At 46.0% G+C, this 27,721-nt stretch overlaps 1 protein-coding gene across 1 annotated transcript; it reads right to left on the bottom strand.

Moving 5' to 3' along the window:
* Window positions 1-331: 331 nt before the first annotated feature.
* Hexa (hexosaminidase subunit alpha) lies at window positions 332-26,603 on the bottom strand. The gene is made up of 14 exons (XM_031343983.1): window positions 26,192-26,603; window positions 11,616-11,708; window positions 10,210-10,275; window positions 8,971-9,017; window positions 8,515-8,625; window positions 7,758-7,859; window positions 6,632-6,764; window positions 5,007-5,187; window positions 3,718-3,801; window positions 3,405-3,477; window positions 2,724-2,907; window positions 2,454-2,544; window positions 1,774-1,878; window positions 332-922 (listed from the first exon to the last, which is right to left on the bottom strand). Exons 1-14 carry the CDS (start codon window positions 26,442-26,444, stop codon window positions 859-861), a joined length of 1,587 nt encoding a protein of 528 aa, XP_031199843.1. The 5' UTR covers window positions 26,445-26,603; the 3' UTR covers window positions 332-858.
* Between the last annotated feature and the right edge of the window lie 1,118 nt (window positions 26,604-27,721).

Here is a 27,721-nt window from a genome sequence, read left to right as displayed (position 1 = left end):
AGTTCTTCTTAGATACCAGCTCACACTCTTCTCCAGAACCATGAGCTTGCTCCCAGGGCTTCACTTTCCAAATCAGCTGTGTAGTTCACCTGAAGATGCTGTGGGCTGACAACCTGGAGGGAGGAGTGGGAAACCCTGCACTATTTTGGATTTGTTCAGCCAGAAACCTCAGAAACAAGTCCTTCAAATTCAATACCTTGCTGTGAGTGCTAGTGTGTGGTAGTCTCAGAATTTGGGAGGCAGAAGGCTCAGAAATTTCAAGGCCAATATATATATCAAGTTCAAGGGTAGCCTGGCTCATACAAAACTCTTGCCTCAAAACAAAGAGAAGTGAAACACTTTATCACAGTGCCCAACCACAGCATTTGTTCAACAGTACATAGTGGGTCAAGGAAATTCAAGAAGCCAGGAAGAGAGGAGAGCAGAGACTCATGGAAGTGACCACTGGAACCTGGCTGAATCTGGACCTCCTCTAAGCTCCCATAGCATCTTCTTCCACATATAGAAGCCTTGGAAGAGACACAAAATGAAGTGATCTTCCTGAGGACAGACACGTGGGAGAACTGGCGAATCACTGCCTTTAACCTGTATGATCCAGGAGCAGGTCCTGAAGTCTAACCGGTGGTGACCTGTGGGCCATTAATGCTTTCTTTTTACACAGGCAACCCAATCTGATTAGAGAAAATGCCACACAGATCTTTATTGAACACCAGTGCCAGCACCAGCCTCCTCCTCTCTAGTCACAGGGACACATGGGCAAGGGGCTTTCTCCCCTGGCCGGGAGGCAGTAAAAGCCTAGCCCGTGAACTGCTCTCTTAAGGCCAGCACCCTCCTGGGTGCTCAACACTGCTGGCTGGCTCAAGTCTGCTCAAACTCCTGCTCACAGAAGCCTACACTGATAGGCTGGGCCTGGACTCCTCTCCTGTAAGAGAACAAAGAAATGGAAGATGAGTTATTTGGCCTTGGACCATGGCAACACCGTCTCCACAATAACCAAGAGCCCCCTTCCCATTTCACTCAATCTCAAAATATTACTGTACCCAAATTACTTGGTGACCTCACTCCAAGATTCTCAATGAGGGCACTCTTTCTATCCTGCAGGTCTCTACCCCACCCCCCAACCCCCTGCCCCAAATTCAGTTACTTTGGAAAAGAGGCCAGGGCCTGAGGAGTGTCTGATGTTCTTGGCCCACTCAGATGTCCACCCCTGCTTCTAATATTCAATAAGCACAGCAGTGGAGAGGACTGAGGGAGGGATTAAGCCCTGTCCTTTGAGCTAAGGGTCGGAAGCCCTAAGAACTGACCTTTAGGGACCCCCAAGCACACCTCCATTATTATAACAACAACAACACACAAACACACAAAAAACAAAAACAAAAAAACAAACCAACCCAACATGCTTGCAGATAACAAAATACTACCTCAATCACCCATTGTCTTAGGGCCTACAACAGAGGCTCTCAACCATGTCAGCTCTGCACTAGGCTACATTTCTAGGCTATCAAATGACTGCTTACACAAGCCACAGTCAATGGAGGTGTAGGCATTCATGAGTCAGTCAGAGCTGACAGGTTCAAATCCTGCTTCTTGCCAATTTTTAATAAAGTGCTCAGGAGCTGTATACTCCTAAAATGGGGACAAAATTTTCCTACCTCTGGGCTATGATACAAATTCTATGGGATGGAGCTGTCAAAAACAGTACCTGGCATAAGAAGTTTCTAAAAGTTTTGGTTTTTACTCTTTTCTTCTCAGATCTGCCCATAGCCTGCTTACCTCACCAGCTCACAACGGAAATGCGACAAACGTTTAAAGGCAAAGTCCATATTAGTTGTCAGGTTACTGCTCCACAGTCTTTCAGCAACTGCACCCGCTCTGGGCCTGCAGGAGGGGGTGGACAGAAGATTGGGCCCTGTCTTCCTTCCCAGACTAGCTCAGCCTTGAATGAGACCTTGTTCAAAGCTGACAATCAGATGGGGGCTCTCAGGCAGTTCCAGGGCTCAGTTCCACCCTCATTAAAACCATCCTCATTAGCATATAGATGGTAATTCCAAGCTCCTCCTCTCCCACAAGACACAGGAATAAGGGTGAGCCTTACAGGCATGCTAGCTGAAAGTTAACTTGGTATACCCAACCATATTTGGGGGGGTTGTTGAGAAAATGCCTTTACTCCCACCACTAGATCCCAAGCAAGTACCCTGGGGTTCTTTACAGTACTTGTGAAATGGAGGCAATGGCCATTCTCCTGCATACCTAGTGCTTTATTGGACGCACACACATAGAAGCCATGTGGGACATGAGCATCCCATGCAAAGAGAAGTATCTCAGTGCCCTTCCTCTGAGGGTGGAGCACTGGGTAGCTGGAAGGGACTGAGACTGTGAGGCACAAGCCCTGCCTCAAGCCTAACCCTTTCACCCTCCAGCCTACCTTCCTGGCCTCACCCCAAAATCCTTACCAGAGCCTGGGGACCAGGTTTGTGCTGTCCACATACTCTCCCCACATACAGGCCTCCCCTCCAATGACCAGAGCCTTCTGTTCAGGCGTACCTGAGGGAAAACAACAGACCATGGTGATGAGGCTCTCCTTCAACTATCCTTCCAGTGCGGTCTTCTCCTCAGAAAGGCCATTTCATTTCCTAAATTGCAATGTGTTCCTTGCCCTTCTTAACTCCCAGCCTGGATCTCAGTCCAGACTCTGGCCAGCCAACAGAGTATCCTGCTCTCACCATGAAATGCCAGGGGCTCCACTTTGTACATGTCCCTCCAGTCAGGGCCATACTTTACACGGTTCAGGTACCAGGGAGCAGACAGCAGGGCTCGGAAGCCAGCTCTGGTAATTGCTTCCAACTCCATCATGTACTCTACTGGCGTCTCTTCCCGCCACACCTGTATGATTGTATCTGGTCGAACCTGTCATGAAAGGTCAAAGGGCAGTCACGGTACAGAGTTCAGAAGACTCTCGAGGTTCATTCTTACACATGCTACCCAGGCCACAGAGAGTTCCCTACTTCCCAGCAGCAAAGGATGCTTCTGAGCCGAAGTGTTCACTACTTAACAAAGCAACCAGCTGCTCCCCTCCCAGCCCCACTGCAGCTTCCCTGTCTACATGGAAGAAGTAATTACTGGTTGAGAGGTGAGGGGAATGACAGTGGGGTCCAAAGGAACAGAGGATCTAAGTCTGTGACTCAGGAGGAAAGCAGAGCACACAAAGCCTCAGGAATCCACAATTAGATACGAGGTCCTGACTCTAAACTCCAGCAGTCACACTTTTGTAGCTCTTCTAGAGAGCTAGAGATGCTGCCCAGTTCTCTGACAAGTAGAACCTATTTGGCAACATGACTAGTCCCTATAGTGGTCAGGGAGGCCTGGGAGATGGAGATGGGTGCATCTTCTCTGACCCTGCTCACCTTCACTTTATTATCAAATACCTCCTGCCACACCACATAGCCCTTGTCATAATCAGAGACGATGTCCAGCAGCCTGGAGAGGAGAGGAGCATCAGCAAGTGTCGCTCGGCCGTGTGTGCCAGCCCTCTAGGTGCTGAGCCTTGCAGGGCCTATCCCTGACTGGACATGACAATCTCTGGGTCTACCACCTGACCACTCTAAACCTGAAAGGATAGGACAAAGGGACCCTTGGAGGGCAGGGAATGGTCCTAGGGACTTTGATACTGAGAGGAGACACCATTCCTAATACACCCCACCCTCCTTGCTTTCTCACGTCTGGATGTAGTAAGACTCCAGCTGCTTGAAGTCAGTAAAGCCCTTTTTCTTCATGAAGGCCTGGATGTTGGGGTTGGACTTCCTGGGGAGCCAGAAAAGAGTGATGATTAGCTCTTCCATCATCCTGAAGCCATGACAATCTTCAGGAGTCCCATGCAACTAACTGCCCCTTCCACCTAAAATATCAAACCACCAGAGAGAGCCAGAAGTCTGCAGTGAAGTTGTAGGCATGTAAGGCTGTACAGAACAGACACAGGCTAAGAAAGAAAGAAGCCTGGCCAGGCAGTGGTGGTTCATGTCTTTAATCCCAGCACTTGGGAGGCAGAGGCAGGCAGATTTCTGAGTTCGAGGACAGCCTGGTCCACAGAGTGAGTTCCAGGACAGCCAGGGCTATTCAGAGAAACCCTGACTTGAAAAAAACAAAACAAAACAAAAACAAAAACAAAAACAGAAGAAGCCTGATCTTGAGGAGTCTCAAGCCCATGCTCTCAGGGAGAAGGCACCTTCCATTTGCTCTTTGGATCACACTGGTCTCTGGCTCTGCTGTCCTAGTGGACAGCAAGCCTATGATCTCTGACCTGCTGCAGATTCCTTAACCTACAGTTCCTGTGTTAGCTTCCATGCCTTTCCCATCATGTTCCCAAAAGACAAACTTTCCTCAGACCCAACTCTGCGGCCAACTGCTCAGAAGCCCCTTCCCCATTTTGGGCACTGTAGATCTGAGAGGTTGAACTTTATGACTTAACATTAATTAGGTCTTGTCATTTATTAATCCTGAACTCTGTAGTTCATGTAGACTTATGTTTTTAGATTTAAAACTTATAATATGTGTATGTGCATGCATGTGTGCAGTGTCCCACTGAAGCTGTAAGATGTCAGATCCCTCTGCTCTAGAGTTACAGGTATTCCTGAGCTGCCAGTGTGGGTGCTAGGTGGGAATCCAAACCCCAACCCTCAATCCTCTGATACATCAGTAAGTGCTCTTCTAGCTTCCACTAGACTCTTGATTGGACTATTTTAAGCCTTCTTAAGTGGGGACTATTTTTCTCTATCCTCCATTTTTCCAAGACAGTTCTAGGCTCAGAATGAGGATATCCATAAATATCTCGAGGATGTGAGGAAGGAGGAGGAAGGGGTCATACCAACAGCCTTGCTCCTCATATAAGGCCTCTCTAGGCTGAGACATGGCTCCCTTAGAAGTGAGTCCTTAAGTAGCAGCAGTAGGCTCATAGTGCTGATTGAGTAACCCACCCTCAGGCTGGTGCATGAAGTCCAAAGGGCTCATACCAGCAGGTAAAGTCAACTTCATCTCCTCCTAGGTGGAGATAGAAGTCCGGGAAGACAGAGCTGATCTCCAGGAAGAGTGTGCTCATGAAGTCATAGGTGCTGTTGAGACTGGGGTCCACAGGTCCAAAGGTGCCAGAGAGATGAGGCCCAGAGTAGCAAGGTGTTAATAACCCAGGGATACCTAAGTTAACAGAGAACCCACAAGTGTTACACATACCTGCCTATGGATACTCCTGCACAGTAGGCCCTATATAGAGGAGATGACTGTGTTCACCCACACGTATAATACTGGGTACTCACAGGCATCAGTAATAACCTGTTTAGTCACAATTAGTAAATAAAAATCTACCTACCATCAGAGACTGAGGCTGGTTATAGGCACATAAATACTGATGTGTGCGATCTTGCCCCAATACACATTTTCCAGCATAAATCACCCAGCTCCTTAAGTCTATTGTCTATTCTCAAAAAGACGGCATGATAGCACCCACTGACAGCCTCTCCACTCTAGCTCCTGCTGCCCAGTTCCACATTTCCTGAGGGCTGTATCTGGGCCTGGAAGCTTCCAGGTGTGGCTGAGGCCAGGTAGCAGCCTATTTCAATCTCCCCAAAGGTGTTACCTGGGGTTCACTCCTGGTTCTTGGATACAGAAGCAAGTGAGTGAGCAGCAAAAATTATCATTTAATGGTGATCTCTGAAGGCTAGCTTCAACTTTTTTGTTTTTTATTTTGTTTTGTTTTTCAGACAGGGTTTCATTGTGTGGCCCTGGGTATCCACAGAACTCACTCTATAGACCAAGCTGGCCTTCAACTTAGAAATTCGCCTGCCTCTGTCTGAGTGCTGGGATAAAGGTGTGTGCAACCCCCTCACCCCCACGGCTCCATCTTCTTTCATACAAATTCTACCCTAGGGGTCCAATCCTCAGTACCTACTCTAAGATATAAAAAGCCTACAGCAGTATATGGGAAACACTCCCAGCTTTTGCTGGGAGTAGGGGGAGGACAGAAGACAGAAGCCTGAGGCACTTATGCATCAGGCTGGCAATGAATTTCAGACCCTCTTGCCTTTGTGGTTTCCTAAGTGGTGGGTTTATAGACGTCTACCAATATGCATGGCCTCTTCCCTTACACACACAAACACACACACACACTTTTAAGGCATATTTGTTTTATGTATATGGATGTTTTGTCTGTGTATGTGTATCTGCACACCAAAAGGTATCAGATCCCATAGGACTACTATTATAGATGTTTATTATTTGCCAGGTGGGTGCTGGGAATTGAACCTAGGATTTCTAGAAGAGCAACCAGTTCTCTTAATTGCTGAGCCATACCTCTCTAGCTCCATCTGCCCATAATTTTAATAGTGAAAGTACTCTCTGCATAAATTAAGTTTTTCCTAGGAGCAGGAAGGCTTTGGGGCCAAGACACCCTCAGAAATAACTTCTGTAGCAGGAGCTGGAGCTGGCTCACTTGAGCCACTTTCTTGCTTTACCTATGAAAAGAAGTTCTTCTGGGCAGGAGTTCATGGAAAACAACTTTCAAGAGCCAAGGCCAAGATATAAGACATATAAGACCTGGGGCCCCTCTTTGAGCAGACCCCTCCAACTGCAGCTTTATTCTTACCTGGCCCCCAGGACAAAGTGTGGCCAGGAGTGTCAAATTCTGCTAGCACACGGATACCCCGAAGCCTTGCATACTCAATGACCTCCTTCACATCCTGTGCTGTGTAGATGTGGGTGACAGGGTTGAAGGACCCCTGAAAGAAAGGCAGGAGATACCTTCAGAATCTCACTCCCTGTGGCTACTGGCAACAGAAAATATTCAAATACCCTGAATTTTAGAACATTTGTCCACAGCCCACGTGTACTGGTGACTTCTTCAAGAATCTATTATGATAAAACTATGATAAAATTTCCCCAAAGTTACCACATCTTCTGCTTTCTTTTGGTAAGTATGCATGCCTGCATGTGGCAGCACCATTGTGCGTGTTCCCACACAACTTTCTTTTATTTTCTGAGATAGGGATTTATAATGGTTTGAATAAGAATGGCCCCCATAAGGTCATAGATTTGAATGCTTGATTACCAGAGAGTAGCACTATTAGGAGGTGTGACCTTGTTAGAATAGGTGTGGCCTTGATGGAGGGAGTATGCCACTGGGGGCAGGATGGGCTTTGAGGTTTTGGAAGCTCAAGCCAGGCCCAGTGGCTCACCCTCCTATAGATATGCTGCCTATATATGTAGATGAAGACTGCTCAAACTACTTCTCCAGCACTGTGCCTACCTGCACAACAACAATGGACTAAATCTTTCATCTGTACGCAAGACCCAATTAAATGCTTTCATTCATAAGAGTGGCCACAGTCACGGTATCTTCACAGCAACAGAACACCGACTAAGACCAGGGTCACTCACTGAACCTGAACCTCAGCACTGAGCTCCAGGTACCCACTCCCATTCTCCAAACTGCCCCATCTTCCCAGGACAACATCTACTGCTTTATCTGAGCAATCTAAAGCTAACGAGATAAATAAGAAGGAATTATGCCCATTTAACAGAATGTATGTAAATAACATCAAAAAACAAAACCAGGAGATATTAGCCACTGAAGGTTATAAAACAAATTAATGTGGGGACTTGAATCCTTGGGTCCTGACTACAAAGCTGTTGTCCTTTTCCTCTGATTAGTTAGGTTGAGAACTACTGCCCTTGAGAACCTGGAGACCATGTTTGGGTAACATGAATCATACCTTTCTGGTGAGTTCTGGGAAAGTGAAGCTCTCATATGGGAAGGAAGAGTCGTCCACTAAGTGCCAGTGGAACACGTTGAATTTATTGTATGCCATGACATCCTGGAGGCCAGAGCAAACATCAGAACCCCATACTGGGCAGACTGCTCTACATACAGTAGCAAAACTTAACCTTCCTCAAATTCCAGGGATGCACTTATATTTCTCTAAGTCAGATCTTCCTGTAAGGAAGCATGTTTCAGAGCCATCTTCCAGATGAATTCTGGCCGCAGCACTGCAGAACCCTCTTGCTTTCTAAGGCCCCCATGTATCTAAGAACAAACGCTTCCACCTCCTCCCATCTCTCTGTGAGGCCTGCTGGGAACTCAGCTGCCCCATAACTTAACTCACAGCCGCCAAGGCTGACATATGTCAGCTCCCTTGGTTCCACCAAAGGGACAAAGGAAATGCAGCCCCATGTGGTTAGATGAACAACAACTGCACATCAGATTCAGGAGTGCTAGCTACTTCCCCAGTAAAGGCTTTAGAGCAACTTTCCTATAATCTTGACTTAATTAAACTGCAGTCAGCTGCGTCTGGCAGAGAAATCAATTCCCCCAAATAGTATAAGCAACACTGTATCCAAATCCTTCTTATCCTGGAGTAGGCAGTCTCTACACTTTTCCCAGGGGCTCACAGAGTTACATACACATGCTCCATTATGTCCCACTACCCAGAACCTATGCATGAAATGAAGACGGCCCTGAGGCTTGGTTACCAGGGTGTCCAGGATGCTAGACAATGGCAGGTAATGGCGAGATGTATCCAGCAGTACGCCCCGGTGAGGGAATCGAGGAAAGTCTTTAATCTTTGTCTTGTTGATAAAGAACTGTGTGGAGCAAACACTGAATGCATCAGGATTCAAAGGAGCTTACCATCCAGACAGAGAAAGGAGACTCTCCCAAGATCCCCAAAATACAATGTGTGAATGTTCTCCAAAATAACTATCCTTCCATTCTTCCCACCAACCTTTCCGCAGCCAAGACCACAAATGACCATCCCATGCCAAACACACACAAGCATCTGATACACTACTCAATTTACAAACTAGACTTTCTTAAAGCCAGCAGGGTTGTTTTCTTCAAAGCAATATGGCACCAAGATAGTTGCTAAATGACCCAAGGGAGCCACATTACTGTATCTCCAAACAGACTCCTGCTGGGGCCATACTTACCGTGCCCTCAGCTGATTTCCAAACAAGCTGACTGAAAGTCTCCAGACCTGTGGAGAAAAGGAGAGGCAGAGTAAAGACCCAGGGAGTGAAAAAGGTATGTCCACTTTGAAAAGTGTACCCCAGTGTGCTGACTACTTGGAAAGGGATACCCAATGTGCTGTCCATAATGTCTCCCAGTGAACCATGAAAAGAGAATCACAACCCTGAGTTCAAGGAATCTGGATCCATGGCTGGGCCTCTTCTGTTTCTGAGGGGGAGCCTCAGCTACTGAGGGCTGAGTATGGGAGGTAGCAACTACCCTCAGGGTCTGCCTGATCAGTAATACTGACTTGGAGTCTAGTAAGGTCCAAGCACTGGCAGACTGAGTTCAGAGTGTTACATGTTCTCAGCAGCTTAGGCCCTATTTGGAGAAACAATAGAAGTTCTACAAAATGTCCTAGGTGTCCAGATTTCAAGATATAAGACTCCGTCAGACCTCAGTGGTTAGGCAGGACCTGTAAAGCACATTACTATGTACTGTCTGGACCTCTTCCCACTCAGAGTGGGATCCCAAACCTGTAGCCTTGCACCTTTTGTGCAAGAGAGCAGAGGACAGAGAAGGGGTTGTGTAATTTTTCTTCAAAGTATATAGGACTGGCAGTGGAATAACAAAAACTGAGAATGTGCCCCAACCTTGGTCTCCTAAGAGCACATATTACAGGCATGAGCCACACCCAGCTTTCTTTTTCTCTCTCTCTCTTAAAGAGGTGGCTGGTGGTCTAGCTGTATTACCCAGAATGAATTCCTGGGCTCAAGTAATCTTCCTGTTTTGGCCTCTTGAATAGCTGGAACTACCAGCATGCCTGGGTTAGCTTTCGTTCTTCTTCTTCTTCTTTTTTTTCTTTTTGGTTTTTTTGAGACAGGGTTTCTCTGTGTAGCCCTGGCTGTCCTGGAACTCACTCTGTAGACCAGGCTGGCCCCGAACTCAGAAATCCGCCTGCCTCTGCCTCCCAAGTGCTGGGATTAAAGGGGTGCGCCACCACCGCCCGGCGCTTTCCTTCTTAAAGACTTTCCAATTGTGTACTGAGTGGGCAGGACAGTGTCTGTGGAAGGGTCCACTCTCACTGCCATGTCTGCTGCTGCAGCAAGTTAAGCACAGCTGCAAGATGAGCAGATGCTTCCATTGTCCTCTTTATTTCCTAAGTAAGTGTCGTCTCCTTCCCCATCATGTTACCTCGGAGGGCTCCCCCATCATGTTACCTCGGAGAGCACCCCAGACAGTCTCAGAGGCGAGTAAACACTGGTCATCATTAATGGTTAGGGTGTCTGAAATGACAAAAATTAAGAGTGTGGACCAAGCATTCTGTGTCAATCTCTGAATAAACAAGAAGGCAAACAAACAGGACTGAGGACAACACAGGGGGTAAGATGTTGGCAATCACAGGGAACCCAAATTTGGATTCTTATATCCCTGTAAAAGCCAGACTCAGTGGCACACAAAACTGATGTGCTGGGGGAACAGGGGAGGAAGAGTGGAAACAAACAGATCCCAGGAGCTTATTAGCTAGCTAGTCTAGTGAAATAATGAGCTCCAGGCTCAGAAGAAACACTATTTTAAAAAACATTAGGTGGAGAGTAACTGAGGAAGACACCTGATACAAAAGTCTGGCTTTCATATGCACACACACAAGTGCACACATGAACAAATATACATATTTCACACATACAAATGAATAAATAAATCAGCAAACATCCAAACAGTAGGGTGGGCATCAGCTAGCTCTGTAGGCCTGGCCAATGATACACGTGGTTCACACTAGCAGGGTCCTCTGCAAAGCACCACCCAGCTTGCTGGTTAAGTTTCCCCATAAGAATCATGATGTTCAACCCTGTCTCGAAAAAACAAAAACAAAAACAAACAAACAAACAAACAAACAAAAAGAATCATGAGATTCTTCCTATCAGCTTTTAGCCTTTGTGACCACTTTGCATTGCCTTTTCCTCCAGGCTTCAGTTTACCCAAGAATCTGAGGAAGATTGGAATACTCAAATATTCACATTGGAGACTTCAAAGTCCCAAATCTGTTGCTCAGGGCTGAAGACTTAGCTTCATGGCAGTATAAATGACCCCAAAGGCTCTCCCTCCAGGATCAAATGTCCTTGAGAAAACCCAGCAAAGGGTCCACATCTCTCTTTCTCTCTCCTTTTTCTTTTTCTGAGACAAGGTTTCTTTGTGTAGCCCTAGCTGTCCTGGAGCTCCCTCTGTAGACCAGGCTGGCCTCAAACTCACAGAGATCCACTTGCCTCTGCCTCCCAAGTGCTGGGATTAAAGGCATGCTCCACCAATGCCCAGCTATCTCATTACAGGTAGTTGTGAGCCACCATGTGGTTGCTGGGATTTGAACTCAGGACCCTTGGAAGAGTAGTAGGTGCTCTTATCTGATGAGCCATCTCACCAGCCCCCACATTTCTTAATCAGTCCCTTGTTCAGTCCAGAAGACAAGTGTTCCATGGGACTTAATGTCTGTATGACATTTTCTGTGGGTATTGACACTTGGTGAGCCCCAGTCCCTAAGGCCAGTCAGCAGCAGCCTAGCCCAGGATAGCTGGTGGGACCGTCCTAGATAAGAGCTTACTTTGAAGACAGGGAACAGAATAGTACTTACAATTTTCTACTGACTCCAAATTAGGAAACTCATTACATTCAGCTGTGATGACGGAGACCACCAGAATGTTCTTCCCCAACGTTTGCTGTTTTTCTGTGAAGACAGAGTAAGCTCAATGGACTGACCTGCCCCCCCACCCCCCAAAAGCAACAAACAAACCCACAGCTCTCTAGGAAGGTCCTTAGCTCTAATCCCTCTGAAAGGGAGGGCGTTTACCCTTGGCACTGGCCCTGCCTGGTCAGCCTGTGTTCCTACTCTCCTGGCAGCCTGCTCTGACCCTGTCTGAACGACTGGCAGCCACCCCATCAGTCTCTCCTGTACAGTCCCAAGCACAGTTCTGAAGTCTCAACGGCACCTGCTCAGAGAGGGCTCTGGGACACTGATGTGCACTGCCTGCTGAGTGGCAGACTCTGCTGCTACCTGGTCACCACATAGGAAGCTACAATGCATCAACTATATCACAGAATTCACTAACACTTTTCACCCCCCAAAAACATTTTTTCCTTGATCATGAAATTTGTTTGTTTGAAACAGAGTCTTCCTTTGTAGCCCTAGCTGGTTCAGAACTTGCTATGTGGACCAGGCTGGTCCTAAACTTATGGCAATTCTCTTGCCTTTGCCTACTGAGGGCCAGGGTTATAATTAGGAAGCTGCCACACCTAAGGTCCACATCTGGATTTGGACATGTGCATCCTTACCTCATTGCACACTAGGACACTGCTTTTCAAAGTTCCTCATAAAGGAGTTCCCATTTTGTTAAAGCCCACAAGGTAAGGCACAGATGGAACAGTAGCCAGGAGGTCCCATGATGATGAAACTAAGCCCTTGGGAGATGGCTAGGCCATCAGCCTATCCCACTTGTCCTTTCCCCAGCAGGTTCTCTAGGGTACATCTCTGCTCTCAAAGGCAAAAGCCATCCTGCATGAGCCAATCCACCCCGCAATGCTGACTACAGACAGACCCCAGTTCATGCAGGTACAAATGCCAAAGCATTTTCTAACCTCTGTGGATTTCAGAGTTTCTTTCTCTCTCTCTCTCTCTCTCTCTCTCTCTCTCTCTCTCTCTCTCTCTCTCTCTCTCTCTCTCTTGTTTTGTGAGACAAGGTATTACCCAAGTTAACCTCAAACTCAGTCTCTTGAGTGCTAGGATTTCAGGCAGGCACAAACATACACAGCTTGCAAAGTGGTCTGATGTTACTGCCTTAAGCTGAATGAACCTTCTCTCTGCTCTTTCCTGGAGCTGTATGTATATAGTTCCCAACAATACCCTTAACATCCTTCAAACTACAATGTCAGAGAGAGGATGGTTTGGCAGAAGGCAAGGAGAAATCTTCAGAACCAGAACAATCCCAAATGTTACCTGTCTCCAAGCAGAAAGGACCTAAGCACCACATACAAGCCTTGTGAAGAAAGAAAAACCAGAGACGCTAGGCTTTAGCCCTCCCTGTCATCCTCTTGGTCCTAAGTTTACCCAATGAGAAGTCATAACTCACAAGTCTCCCATGTTTATTTACCATGGCCACTGTCCTGATAAAAAAATGGAGTCAAGCTGCAAACTCCAGGCTTGTCTGAGCCACCACTTGGAAAGCAGGAAAATTCCTATTTTTTGTTAAATGTCATATTTATTTTTCTAAACACACAAACATTTGCTGTCTATAAGCTGGGTGAGGGGAATGTGTCACACACTATTTGAAGAGCTTGAGCAGGAAAGCCTTTCCCCCAGAACAACAGCCCTCAGAGAAGCCTCCTCTCCAGTTGAGGCAGTGAGTCCTAGCACTCCCAGGACTGCTGTCTGTGGGCTGATAAAAGTCAGTGCCAAGGCCTGGATTAAACAAGCTACCAGAGGGAAGGTCTGGGGGAGGTGACAGAACAGGAGGGACACTGGGTCATCTGAAAGGATGTAAACACTGTGTCACCACTTGTTTTCCACCTCTGTGCTGCCACCGTGCCAGGTTCTGAAGAAAGCAGGAAACAGGTAGGAGTTGGTACAGCTGCCTCTACACTCACTAACACTTCTGGCATCAAGAACTGAGGTGTGGGAGGCTAGGCATGGTAAGAGTCCACACAGCCAGCAAACACCAGGGCACCGGGCCATGAGGTCAGCTGGGAGAACAGGAAGCTGTGACCTCGCAGGTGCCCAGGAGCAGTATAAGCAAGCTTGCTTAGGGTTGGGACAGCTGGTTCTGCAATGGCCAAACCCAACAGGTCTTGGGCTTCCACAAACAATGTCAGGGTGGCACCCACATTCCTGCTCCTAAGACCTCATGACTGCAGATGGACAAAGCTCTTCAGGGTCCTATATCATGTCCTCTACCTCCTACCTTGCTCAGCATCCTGCTTTCACCAGCTTAAATGAAATGTTCTCTTCTTTGGGTTCATAAAAAAGTTTACTTCTAACTAAAGTAGCTGAAAAAGTAAAACAGTCCAAAGGTATGTAAATATTAAAACCATAAGCATAGCATCCTGGTCCTCAGTCCTCTTTGCCAACCCCACTCTTACCATGCCTTCAAGTTTATTACTGACATGGAATCCTGACAAGGGCCTTCTCACCACACAAGTCCCACAGAGGAAGTCTCTCTGGACTTTATTACACAGCTTTTCCACTTCCTGTCGGTAATTCCTCTCCCGCCCCTGTTTTCTTCCTTGCAGGGCAGATACACAGGTATAATGGCAACAATACTCTCATAGCCTGTCTGTCATACCTAAGGAACAAAATCCTTAATCTTGATCAACTTCACAACTGCCAGCTGTGCCTCAGCCCTGGTTTTTGCACCTCCCCAGGCCTTGGGGGAGAGATACAGAACAGCAGGGCTGGGTTAATCTAAAAACCTATCTAGGTTCTTGAGGCTCCTGTGAAAGTCTTCAGAAACTTGGTAGATGGCTCAGTGATCAAATCCTTGCTGTAAAAGCATGAGAAACTGAGCTCCAACTTCTAGCATGCACCAGAAAAGCGAGCCGACCTGTGGTCACAAGTGTAGCGGCAAAGACAGGAGAATCCTGGAGGCCTGCTGGCCAGCCAGTGAGCCCCATCAGTGAGTTCCTACATTCAATGAGACCCTGTCTGAAGAAGAGGAAAGCAACTGTCAAAGACATCTGACAACAATCTCTGATCTCTACAAGCACATGCACAGACATACACCACATATACATCAAACAACAACAAAACCCCAAGAAAGTTGTCTCCTACACCCTCTATTCTCCCCCCCCCCCCCCACTATTCTCTGGAACATCTACTTCAAGCCTGTGCCACCTTCCTCAAGACTACACCTGACTCCCATCTCCCTTACTTCAGCAGCTCCAGTCCACTTGCCTTTCCTTTCCCACTCTCACAGGACACCTGCAACACTGCACCTGACTTTACCTTCTCCCTCTCTTCTATAGAAGACATTTCCCTTCACCTGTATTCTGGACCTCCCCTCAGGCTCCTCTCATACACATTCTCTTCAAGTGATTTCTTCCCACTGACTCTTTCCTCCCAGCACTATGAAGTATTTGCCATCTTGCTGGTCTCAAGTGCACATCATCTTAAACATCCATTCTTGCTCTGGCTTTCCTGCCTTAGAGAGCATGGAGAGGAAACGGTCTGCATGGCTGGGACTGAACTCCAAAGCCAGGCAGATTGAAATTTAAATACTGAGGATAGATAGCTCTTTTTACTGTAAGGCCCTGGGCAGGCTTTTCACTGAATTGTGGCTTCTTGTCTGTAAAACAAGGATCACCACAGCATCTATCTTACCAGGTAGATAAAAGGAAGATAAAGCCGTGAACATTCCTGGCACATGGTAAGTACTAACACATATGCATCTGCTTCATCTCTCTGTAGCCTCTTCCTCACCCTCTACCCACACTTCTCACTACTCTATCTCTATTTCGACCTAGCTTCCCTAGACATACTTCTGAAAATGGCTTCACCAAAATTCTGTGGTTCTGTAACTACGTTCATGGGGCCTTTTCCAGTTCATTCATTTATTCATCATACATTCACTCAATATTTATTGAGGGCCTACTAAGTGCAAGGCTTATTCACTAAGTGCTAGGCATACAGCAGTGATCAAAATGAACAACAACCAAAACAACCAACCAACCAACCAACCCCTACTGCCAGGAAGATCCTCCTGTCCCAGAGACCACTCTTCTCTCTGGATCGTCAAGCATCCTCAACAAAGCCTGAACTGAAACAAAGCTTCCTCTATGTGGCCTCTGGTAGCAAAGGGCTTTAATGCCAGCACCTGGGAAGCAGAGAATGTGGACCTCTGAATTCAAGGCCAGCTTGATCTACATAGTGGGTTCCATGCTAGTCAGGGCTGCACAGTGAGACCCTGTCTCAAAAAGAAAAAAAACTTCCATTGACTTAGGGGTCTTTGCTCTCCTGGTCTTCTCCTAACTCCCTGAACTCCCATCTTTTCTGATGCAAGCCTTCTCTCCTCCTCCTCTGTGGAGAGCTTTTGGAACCGCTTCTAGGAATTTGGCAGGAATTTGACATTGGGCTAGGACTAGGAAGTAGGCTCAAGATGAGTACAGCTGAGGAATGTGTTCTTTGTATCTTGACTCTGAATACAGCAATCATGTGGCCTTTGTTTATGCTCTATTTGTTCCTTAACCACTCTGTCTATGCCTGAGGACTGACCATATTCTTTGTATGTACCTAGAATGGTATAAAAGCAGACTGGAAAAAATAAACCCGCTTCAGCCTCAGCACAGGCTGGAGTCATGGTATAGTGTTGTCTAATTGTCTTTTTCTTTTTAATCTCCCTCCCTCCCTCCCTGGAGAACCAGTTGACTGACAGCTGGCTTGGTCACTCCTTATTTTACATACTCCTTGGACAACATCTTTACTCCCACAATAAGCTCATGACTTCCAAATCTGTTTTTCTAGGCCATTCCCTCTTGTAGAGCTCTACAACTGTACACCTTTGGCTCAGCTGTCTCAAGAACCCCTGGATCTTCAATGCAGAAGGGAACTCTCTTGGCTGAGCCCCTCTCTCTCTTTGATAACAGCATATATTCACCTAAAAAACATCCTCCTGAACACTTTCCACCAAGTAGGTTACAGACCCACTCACTCAAACAATGTTACATGTTAAGCATTGTCCTACGCTCTAAAGGCTCAACAGTTAAACAAAAAATCTAAGTCTTATAATTATAACAATCATCAACTCTTCGCATTGTGTCACTTTCTCCCCCTTGCTGGGCCAAAGCCTCAGTTCAGTCTGTTGTACTCTCCCATATAAAAAACCACCCAGGTGGCCTCTCCCCACCTCCATCTATTCCTCATTTCAATTTGCTACCTTCTGGGATCTCTTGGCATGAACATCTGACAATGTAAAACCTCCTAATGGGCCTGGTAATGCAGCTGGGAGAGAGACCACTTGCCCAGCATCATCAAGATCACGAAGTTCAAGATTTGACCCCCAGCACCAAAAAAAAAAAAAAAAAAAAAAAAAAAGATTCTCTAGTCCAATAGTGCCCCACAGTTTTCAGGTGAAGGCCAGGGGCCACATGATGACCTGAAGGCTCATCCTCTTTCTAGCTCTATTCAGGAATTCTCATCATAGCACAGTGAGCTCTTCCCAGAATCCTGGAATTGTCCTGACTTATCCATACTTTCCTCGTCACAAATTGCTTCCTGCAATTAAAACAAACTTGGTATTTCTTCCACACTTGTTAGGCTAAGTTCTGCTTTTCCTCTTTAAGACTGTTTTGGCCACTCCCCCACCCTTTCCTAAGAGCTTCCTACGTGACCACGGAGTACACATACATTTTTCATAACATTTATCTTAATATAAGCTGTCTATCTCCTCACCTAGGCTGTGAGTTCCTCAACAGCAGGGACCAATCTGTGTCTTTGTGTTCCCAGTGCCTGATACACGGTAGTCATTCAATAAATGTTTGCTGAAAAAATGAATGATGCTAGAATTAAAATATGCATATTTAATGCTATGGATGCATAATGACTGTGCTATACGATAGTCAGCCATAAACGGTAAACAGTTAACCTAGAGAGTCTTTACATACCCAAATCTAGTATTTCTGAAGTTTTAAGGCTAGGGAAAGGTTGCTAAGAACAGATCCCCACTTATACAAGGCGCCTCTTCAGGCACTCTCTGAAGAACTTGGGGGTGTAAATCAAAAGCTTTTAGGCCCTTCCAAATCTCTGAAAGGGAAAATTTGCTACATGTAGGGCACTTGGAAACTACAAACCTTCACCTTAGTGCAAAACCATCTCCCTCCACCCAGCTCACTCTTTCCCAAATCAAAGCACCCCCACCTGTCAGGTACTGGATACTAAACCCTGGCAACGCACAGAAAATGAACGGGATTGTGCTATAAAGTGGCATTTGTTTTCCCACTCTTTACTGCCTACCCTGCCCTGTAGGCTCTGGCATTCTAAACTGACAAGGTCTGTTCTATGAGCACTGTTCTCCCTCACCCTCTTTTCCACTCATCACACTCTGGCCTCCCCGCTAAGACACATGGAGCACTCACTGTGCATCACCAACTGGTCTAAGTGCTGGGGCAGTTAAAGGAAAAACCTGCCCTGGTCCCTGCCCTTGAGGAGCTCAGTGTTGTGGGAGACACACACGGTTACTAAACCCTGTGGTGAACTAAGGTAGACACAGCACAACTAACTACCTCCAGAGAGTCAAGAAGGCCTGGCATCAGAAAAGCCTCCTGTGTATGATCTGGAAGCATGACTTGTGTTTGCAGAGAGGCCTTCTGCAGCATGGGACATATGTGGCTGTGACTAGGGTGGGCAGGGCCACTCCATACTACTTTTGCTTTGAGATTTATTTTTATGTACATGAGCATTTTGCTTGCTTGTATGTCTGTGTATTATGTGCATGCCTGGTACTCATAGAAGTGAGAAGAGGGTGTTAGGAAGTGGAGTCATAGACTGTGAATAATCTGATCTGTCCCTTTTAATGCCATCACTACCAGAAAAAGAATATCTCCCCAAAATTCTTGATCCCTGGAGAGAACTTCAGCCAACAATTTCAGTTTCCATTAGAAACAAAACAACTCCCCCTCTAATTTTTAAAATTAAAGTGAGTCCAAGTATATATTAGATTATGACATTTTTCCATTTAGTAAAATGATTTGCAGATATTTTGTTTTGTTTTGTTTTGTTGTTTTTTTGTTTTGTTTTTCGAGGCAGAGTTTCTCTGCATAGCCCTGGCTGTCCTGGAACTCGCTCTGTAAACCAGGGCTGGCCTCGAACTCAGAAATCCTCCTGCTTCTGCCTCCCAAATGCTGGGATTAAAGGCGTGCGCCACCACCGCTCGGCCTGAAGTTTCTGAATTTCAAAAACGCTTTCTCTCAGCAAAGTCAAGGGTTCCTCTCTGTTAATAGCTCTGACTGTTCTGAAACTTGCTTTATAGATCAGGCTGGTCTCAAACTCACAAAAATCTACCTGCCTCAGCCTCCTGAGTGCTGGGATTAAAGGTGTGTACCACTATGCCCCATTATTTTAAAACTTTTAGTTTGTGGGTCAGAGATTCTCAGCATGCATGTGAGGTCAAAGGACAACCTGTAGGAGTCAGCTCTCTTCTTCCGCTATGGTGTCTTGGAAATCGACATTAGGTTGTCCAGCTTGGTGCAAGCACTTTTACCCACTGAGCCCCTATGTTCTGAAGGCCCCTATGTTTCTAATTTTTTTTTTTAATATTATAACAGGTGTGTATGAGAGTTTTGAGTTTTTGGGTTTTTTCTTTTCTTTAGACAGGGTTCTGTGTGTAACAACAGCCCTCATTGTCCTGGAACTTGTTCTGTAGACCAGGCTGGTCTTGAACTCATAAAGATCCACCTGCTTCTGCCTCCCAAGTGCTGGGATTAAAGGGTGCACCACAGCTGCAGAACACTTTAAGAGGCAAGAATACCAGGCAAAGATGTGAAAATTTTTGGTTTTGATACTTTTGAATGTTTTATTATTTATAAGCGAAATCCACCAAGCGAAATGTGGGCCAATTCTCCACATTCTTCCATCATTAGCCCACCTCGGTTCTATCTCTACTTACTGGTTAAAAAAGCAAATCAAGGGCTGGAGAGATGGTTCAGTATGTGTGTTCATGTATGTGTGTATACGGTTGCTGTCTTCAGATACACCACAAGAGGGCATGAAATCCCATTCAGATGGTTGTGAGCCACCATGTGGTTGCTGGGAATTGAACTCAGGACCTCTGGAAGAGCAAGGAGCCAGTGCTCTTAACTGCTGAGCTATCTTTCCAGCCCTAGTAATTTTTTTTATTGCTTTCTAGAGCTCTTTTTAGATTTTCCACCTTGCCTGCTTTATTTATTTAAGTCTAGTGCTCTCTCTACACTGATGGAATCCCAAGGAATGAACCTTATCTTTTTAAGATGCAAATATTTTGTCCACTTTTTCTTTTTATATTGTTTTGGGGGGGGTTGATATTTTCAAACAAGGTATCTCATGGTCTACAGATAGAAGCCACATGCCCCTCTTGATCTTTAATTTACAATTTCTTTTAGTTTTCATATAACAAATGTAATAGTTTTTTCTTTATTTTTCCCTATTGCTTAGAATTGCAAATTCCCTCTAAGGCTTTTAGCTTAGAGATTTTGATCTTTAGATAGTTAATCTATCTGGAATTTATGTTTGGCAAGAGGTAGAGTTTACTTTTTCCAACTGGACAACTAATTGTCCTTATACATTTATTGAATGGATCATCTCTTCACTCTGGACTAGAAAAACAGTCTTTAGCAATATGCTAACTCATCACATAATGTACTCTTTTGAGCACATGTTAAGTTCTCACATTAAGTCTTGCTGGTCTGTCTCCCTGGCAACTTTATGGTCAAAAACCATATAAGCCTCACTGGCCCATTTCCTGCTACACCCCCTTCCTATAAGGTTATCGCCTTCTCTCCATGACCCACCTGCACTACACATCTTTTTATGGCTACCTAACTCCTGATACCACCAGCTCTTTTAATTTCCTCCTTAACTGTAGCCCTGTTCTTTCCAGCACAATGCCACTTCCCCTACACGTGGCTCTGAGAGGCGGCGTCATCTCTCATCCTGGAGTTCAGACTTGCTGCTGCTTCTGACCATTTCCCCAGCTGCCCCTGCTTCCATGCTGCCTTCGGTGACTCAGGCCGTCTAGCTGTGGAATCTTGAGTCTCTCCTACCACAGCACTCAGTCATTTCCTAGGCATTTTGGTCTTTGCGTCTTGCGCCCTGGAGTCTTGTGGCTGTCAGATGATCTGGACACTCAAAGGAAGAACTAACCCACATTTCCAGCCATTGGGAGCTAAGGGTCCTGCTGAACTTTCCTGTCTCTGGAAACTCATCTCTCAAGCTTTATTACTGCGCAACTGGCTGGCTGCTAGGATTCCATGTACTAGACACACCCACAATCAGACTCAGTCACTCAGGCTCAGACACCCTAGGTCTCTTGGTCAGTTCTTTCTCTTTTCACTCCTTAGCACGTTCCCTTTTCTTCCTCTACCTTTGAATTGGCAGCAAAATGCTCACACTACTAAATGACAAACATGGGAGTCATCTTCAGAATGCCACCCTCACCTGAACTTTAGACTGCCAAGCACATCATGTCTGAAACTCCTGCCTGGACAGTCCAGAGAGCTATATTCCTGTAGCCACCAACCAGTCCACCACAAAAACTGGCGTCCCTGCCTCTAGGCATTATTACCACCGGTGCCCCTGGCTGCCAACTTATCAGAATGCTACCTGTGTAATAATACTTGCTGGCCTTCCTAATGCGCCTGCTTACTAGTGCTCACTAGGTGACTTAATGACTCTTTTCAGAACTTGTTGTCCCACCTGAGATCTGTGCAAATCAACCACAATGACCTTGAGTGTCTTGAATGTGGCTTAAAAGGCTTCTTTCCCAGGGACCTTTCCCACAAGAGGTTCTCCAGGGTGGAATACTTCCCGATCACCAACGTCTAAGAAAAGCTTTTCCAAATGTACCTTCCCCAGATCCTTATACTTGGGTCATGTCCTCCTCTTCTGTATTCTTCAAATATCACAGAAAAAAAAAAATGACACTTTATTGTATGTTCAAATCCTCACTTTCAGGGACTGTAATTTTTTTTCACACAGCTGGCCTCAAATTTACTACAAAGCTGAGGAAGACCTTGAACTTGAGATCCTCCTGCCTCCACTTACTTAGTATTGGGATTATGTGTGCCGCCCGCCCACTGTGTACACACAAACCTAGGGCTTTGTGCATGCCCAGCAAGCACTCTACCATCTCTGCTACATCCCCAGACCATAATTGTAAATTATGTAGGGATGAGAGCAGTTACCACTATTAACTAATTATAGCTGATTAATAAGCATTGATTGTAGTAAAAATGGAAGCAAGGAGGGAAGCTAGAAATACTTTTGGGAAGTGATAAATGCAGCAGAGAAAAAACACTCATTGACTGAATGGTAATGAAAAGAAGTCAGATATTAGACATTTATTTCTATTTGAAGTCACTAACACTAAGATATGATCAGAGCTTAATTTTCCCTGAGGCAAATAGTCTTCCAAATGACTAATTGTCCTGACAAAGAGCTTCATGAGCACTGTAAGGATGCCATGAAGAGAGGAAATCTTGATAGATAAACAGATCTAGATGGAATCCCCTACCAGAGCCAGAAGCTGTGTAACAATGACAGTCACTCTGCCTTCAAGTCTCTGTTCTGCAGACAGGAATGACACTGACCCACAGAGCAGGCTGACAAAATATGCCAGATCTTAAGTGCCTGCCACTCAGTACGCACTCATTTCCTTGCCGGTTCCAAAGTCACTTTTGCCACATCAAACCCATGTGGCACTTACCTGAAGGAGTCCTGGGAGTGGGTGCCTTAGAGTGTAACGACCAATTTTAAGGGCTTCTTACACTCTTGTGTGTTGACACACATGGCAAACAGCCTGACAGCTCCAACACTCAAAGGGAAGTGGACTTAAACTCCTAATCTGCCCAATCTAGGCCTGCAGTTCCAGTTAAAGGAACACAGCCACACACGTGTGCTGTTGGCTCCTGTACTGTAACATCAAGGGTGAACAGTAGCACTGTGTACCTGATAAGTGGGCTCCCCAAAAGTTGTTGTACAAAAGTAACAGGCTGCTGGCTAACTGCTGAACTGATGAGCATCCCACTTCCTACTCCTGAGCAGACAAGTCCAAAAAAGGAATTCCCGCCACAATCATGCCTGACCAATGGGCACACCACTATTAGCTGGGAAAACTTCAAGACACAACTTAAGACAGAGGCAAAACCACAGGGAGAACACCTCCTGAGCATGGTGGTATTTGCTACAGCAAGGAACAGAGAAGAAAATTCAACCTGTTTCTCGGAAGACCATGGACTTTTATGACCTTGAAGCAGGTCACAACAAAGTTTGTACATGTGCACACACCTTTCATGTCTACACACCCGATTCTCCTGAGCTTCTCAGATTGTTAATAGCTCTACAATAGAGGGGAAAAGCTACTTAATCAAACATGTATGTATGTATGTATGTATGTATGTATGTACTAGCAAGGTCTCACTAAGTAGCCTGGCTGGATGCCTGAGACCTCATCATATAAACTAGGCTGGCCTAGAACACATAGATATCTACTTACCTCTGTCTCCTGAGTTGCTAGGATTAAGGCATGCACTACATACAATGCCTGCTTTTGGTTTAAATATTTTCTTGAGGGGTGAAGGAAATCAAAACCTATAACTTGAACAATCAAAAAAGCTACAATATACCCAAGCATGAGACCTTGTACTTAAGAAGCTTACAGCTCCTGTCGTAAAGGTAACAAAACAGATCCAATGGTCAGCTCCACCAACACCCACCCTACTTTACTCTTGTCTGGAATGAAGTAGAGATTAAGGAGGAGGAAGCCATGTCAGGGTCCTCTCGTGCTCGCTCCTGCACGCGTGTGGTCTCAAGCTCTCGCTCTCTCTCTCTCCCTCCCTCTCTATATTTTTTTCTCCTTCACTATTTTGTTGGTAGTCAGACCCAGAAATTTGTGCACACTAAGTAATCTACCACTGATTGGTGGCTTCAACTACATTTTATTTTAAACATCACCAAGTCTTCCCCACTATTATACCCTCCTTCAAGGAGTGCAAAGACATTACAGCTATTTTGTTTTATCACCCCCAGAAAGGCTCTAAGTGTAGAAAGACAGAAAACAAAACAAACGGAAGAAACAAAACGAAACACAAATGAGGAAGTAGCAGTGAGTCTGGAAATTGGGCTCCTGTGAGGTCCTAGGATGAGTGATGAATGCATCATGTTTCAGAGTTCAGATCCCTCAGTGCACACAGACTTCAAAAGGAGGGAGAGCAAGTGTAGCTCAAAGAAACAAGACTCAAAGATTTCACACATCATACACAAATTAGTCATATACACACCACAGGAGCTGAGCTTCTAAGGCTTAGAATTAGCCAGAATTATTGTGAAGGCATTATGATCTAAGTAATAATAATAATATAAAAAAAAACCACCCAGTCTGTTGAACACTACAGACAAAACTACCCAAGGCCCTGAGAGTTCAAAATGAAATATATATACACACACACACAGTTGTTCCTAATACCTACCTCCTCTCTAAGGGTATTTTTATCATTATTTCTCATTATGTATCACTCCATTCTCCACATACTCTTATAAATCAGCATGAAACTTTCTTCCTCTTTGAAAGCAAAAAACTTAAAGGCAACCCAGTCTTCTACAAGAATAACCACCAGGCCACTTAAGAATGGCAAAGCTTTTTTGCTTGTTTTAATATAGTGTCTCTAACAGCCCAAGGTGGCCTCAAATTCAGTATGTGGCCAAAGATGACCTTGGACTCTTGATCTTCCTGGCTCTATCTCTTCAGAGCATGTGCCATCAGGACAGGTTTTATGAGATGCAACAGGGTATTCAAACCCAGGGCTCGTTGCACTTTACCAACTGCGAGAGGAGTGTTCTGATCATTATTCCTTCCCAGCCCAGCTGCCTGACCATAGCTGTTCTCTCTATATTTCCAAGATGCATTTTCCATTTCCAATTCTATGCCAAAGGATCTGGGCTGAGAGTCTGAGATCCATAGCTGCTCCAGCTTCCTTGAAATTGGGGTCTACTCCAAATCCGAAACCTGAAGATCATCTTCTCTTTGGATGATCTTAGGAAACATTAAGGAGAATGGAGATGCCTTGCAGGGTGATAGGTCTTCATTTTCCACAAATGATTTGGAATTCTCTAGGGAACGTGCTTTTGGAGACAGTTTTAACTGAGGAGGAAAAACGTCACCCCACCCCACCCCACCATTGTGGGTGGCATGGTCTCACATGCCAGAAAAAAGAAGGGAAATGGAAAAGTATCGTCTTTGATCCTTGACTGCTGTGCCATATGACAAGTGGCCTCAAGCGCTGGCTCCCCTGCTCTCATGAGGGACTACTTCCTCTGATGGTGGGCCAGACAAAGCTTTTGGTCACAGCAATGAGAACAGGAAAGAACCAACCTTGTATCAATCTCACACCAAACAGCTTTTTAACACAATAGAGCTAACAATGTCGCTAAACCACGACATTACAGGCACACTTAGGGAAGGAAAGGCCAAAGGAAGCACTTTAGAAGACTCACACTATAATGACCTACGTGAGTAACAGTCACTTGTTTACTGCCCAAGGATGAACAAATCAAATACGGATCCTGGTTGCAGAAGAACCACACATTACTTTCTTTCTCTCCCTCTTTCTTTCTTTCTTTTTTTTGTTTCTTTGTTTTTTGTTTTTTGAGACAGGGTTTCTCTGTGTAGCCCTGGCTATCCTGGAACTCTCTGTAGACCAGGCTGGCCTTGAACTCAGAAATCTGTCTGCCTCTGCCTCCCAAGTGCTGGGATTAAAGGCGTGAGCCACCACTGCCCTGCTCCAAACATTACTTTCAATTATAGAATAAAAGGTCTTGGGAAGGGGTAAACTTGCACTGCTTAGCATCTATAGTACTCAGGTCCGATATGGATAGGCATTCATTCCAGCACTGTTCACCTCCATCCCTTTTGGTTCCCCACATCCACAGGTTCATCATAGTCCCCTGGGCTCAAGTTGCCTCTGCCTAGCTCTCCCTCCGGAAGCTCTTTGCCTTGTGTTCTGATTTCTCTCACATTTAAACATTTACTAACCAAGTTATGTGCCTGACACATGCTGGACTCCACTCTGAAGCCCTGGTCACTGCCTCTCAGGGACCCTATACCACTGAGCATGTTCTAAACGATCATCTTAAATGTCTACTGGCAACATATTGTCAACATTCTGACAGCCTGACTGAACTGTAGTCCTTCAGTAGGCATCTCTAAAAAAAAGAAAAATGAAAAAAGAAAAGGAAAAACGAAAACATAAATACAGCTCTCAAAAGGAGGATTCGGAATAAACCGAGACTCCAAGAAGTTACATTAATGAAGGAGTGAACGGAGAAGAGGCTAGACCGGAGAGGCCACCTAGCTGGATTGAGACAGCAAGGGGAGAAAGGCGTGGGAGTGACTGACTGGGCTGTGCAGAGGCAAACCGGAGAGTGTCTGGGAGGCGGGTCGCGGCTCCTTCGGAGGGAAGAACCCGGCAGTGACTCACTTGAGAAGCTGGGTCGGGGCCAGGAGCCGGAACCGAAGAGCAGGTTACGGTAGCGTCGAAAGGCCTCGTCGAGGACGACGCAGCCCGCCTGCGCGGCCGAACCGGCATGGTACCGGAACTGGAAGTTGTTGGGGTACAGGGTGTAGCGCCGGTGGTAGGTTTGGATGTACTGGGGCCAGGGCCACAGCGCCGTGGCCAAGCAAGCCAGCGCCGCTGCCAGCAGCAGCGAAACCCAGAGCCTGCAGCAGGCCATGGCCCACTGGCCAGCTCCCCTTCCAGCAGGCTGAGCCCACGTGAGACCCCGGTCAGGTGAGCGGCGCCCACGTGATCATCGGAAGGTCACGTGAGCGAGCGGGAAGCAGGGCGGGCTCGATCTCTCTGATCCTTACCCCGAACGATTCAGCTTGGACCCGGAAGGCGGGGAAAGATCGCAGCCCTGGCCAAGCCTCTGTAACCACAGTCCTAAGGGATGGGCCAGGAGGGACAGGCACCGCCCCTGGGCGTGGAGAATTAGCAAGGACGAGGAAATACCAGAAGAAGGAAAATAAGAATCCAACTTTTGTCAACTGTGTGGCAGAAAGGGCTCTTGAGCTGTCTAAGTAATCAGCTCCAGGGGACTCGAGGTGGGGCAATTGAAAGACGTCCCAAAGTTACGTGTTTAAAAAATTGTTTGTGGTGATTGCTGGTTGTGATACCAGAATTTGTTAGGGAAAGGCAGAAGGATTGCTGTAAGTCTTTAGCCAATCTGGGCTCTAGTGAGTGCCAGAACCCAGTGTGTTGGCATAAGCTTGTAATCCAAGTGTGTAGCAGGTCAAGACAGAAAGATTGTTGTTAGTGCAAAAGCCCTAATTTTACTTTTACTTCAATAACTGAGAAGAACTTAAGAAAATTTCTCTTAGCTAGAGGAGTAGCTCAGTGGTAGATAACTTTCTTAGCATGCATGAGAACCCAGGTTCAATCCTCAGCCCTGAAATGAGCAAGAGGAACTGTGGAAGAAAAGAGAGGAAACTTTCTCCTAGGTTGTTAATTGTGCTAGACCTAGTATCCCAGGACGTGATAATTCCCACAGCCATAGCAATCATCTTTTAAAAAAGAAACAAAACAAAGCTTTAGGAGTCTCATGAAGCCCAGGCTGGTTGCTATGCCTCTGAGGATGACCTTGAACTTCTTGGAGTCTCTTGCTTCCATCTCTTGAGTGCTAGGTTTACAGGTATGTTTCCAGTACACCTGATACATAGTCACGGGGTCTAAACCCAGGACTCATGAGTGGTAAGAAGACAAATGCTCTACTGTCTGTGCTACAACCTAAGCACCCCCTAGCCTATGAACTCTGTGTTTGGGGGAGCATGTTAAGTGTGTGGAGGTACACATGTGTATGTGAACACATTGGCATATGTGTTGCTTGTGTGTGAACCAGTTGACAGTGTTGGAGTCGTTACTCCGTAGGTACTGTCTACCTTGTTTTTTGAGACCGGGCCTCTCACTGGCCCGAGGCTTCATGGTTAGGCCAGTCTCCCTGTCTCTGCCTCC

This window comes from Mastomys coucha, unplaced genomic scaffold, assembly GCF_008632895.1.
Source record: "Mastomys coucha isolate ucsf_1 unplaced genomic scaffold, UCSF_Mcou_1 pScaffold23, whole genome shotgun sequence".
In the NCBI taxonomy this organism is placed as follows: Eukaryota; Metazoa; Chordata; class Mammalia; order Rodentia; family Muridae; genus Mastomys; species Mastomys coucha.
This window is presented reverse-complemented; position numbering and strand designations above follow the sequence as displayed.

Excerpts from the sequence above, each read along its gene's own strand:
- Hexa (XM_031343983.1), bottom strand. The coding sequence starts at position 26,444 with ATGGCCTGCTGCAGGCTCTGGGTTTCGCTGCTGCTGGCAGCGGCGCTG. Across the intron at positions 10,276-11,615 it reads TTTGGAGTCAGTAGAAAATT|ACACCCTAACCATTAATGAT; the intron begins GTAAGTACTATT and ends TTGTCATTTCAG. Across the intron at positions 2,908-3,404 it reads TATTTGATAATAAAGTGAAG|GTTCGACCAGATACAATCAT; the intron begins GTGAGCAGGGTC and ends CTTTCATGACAG.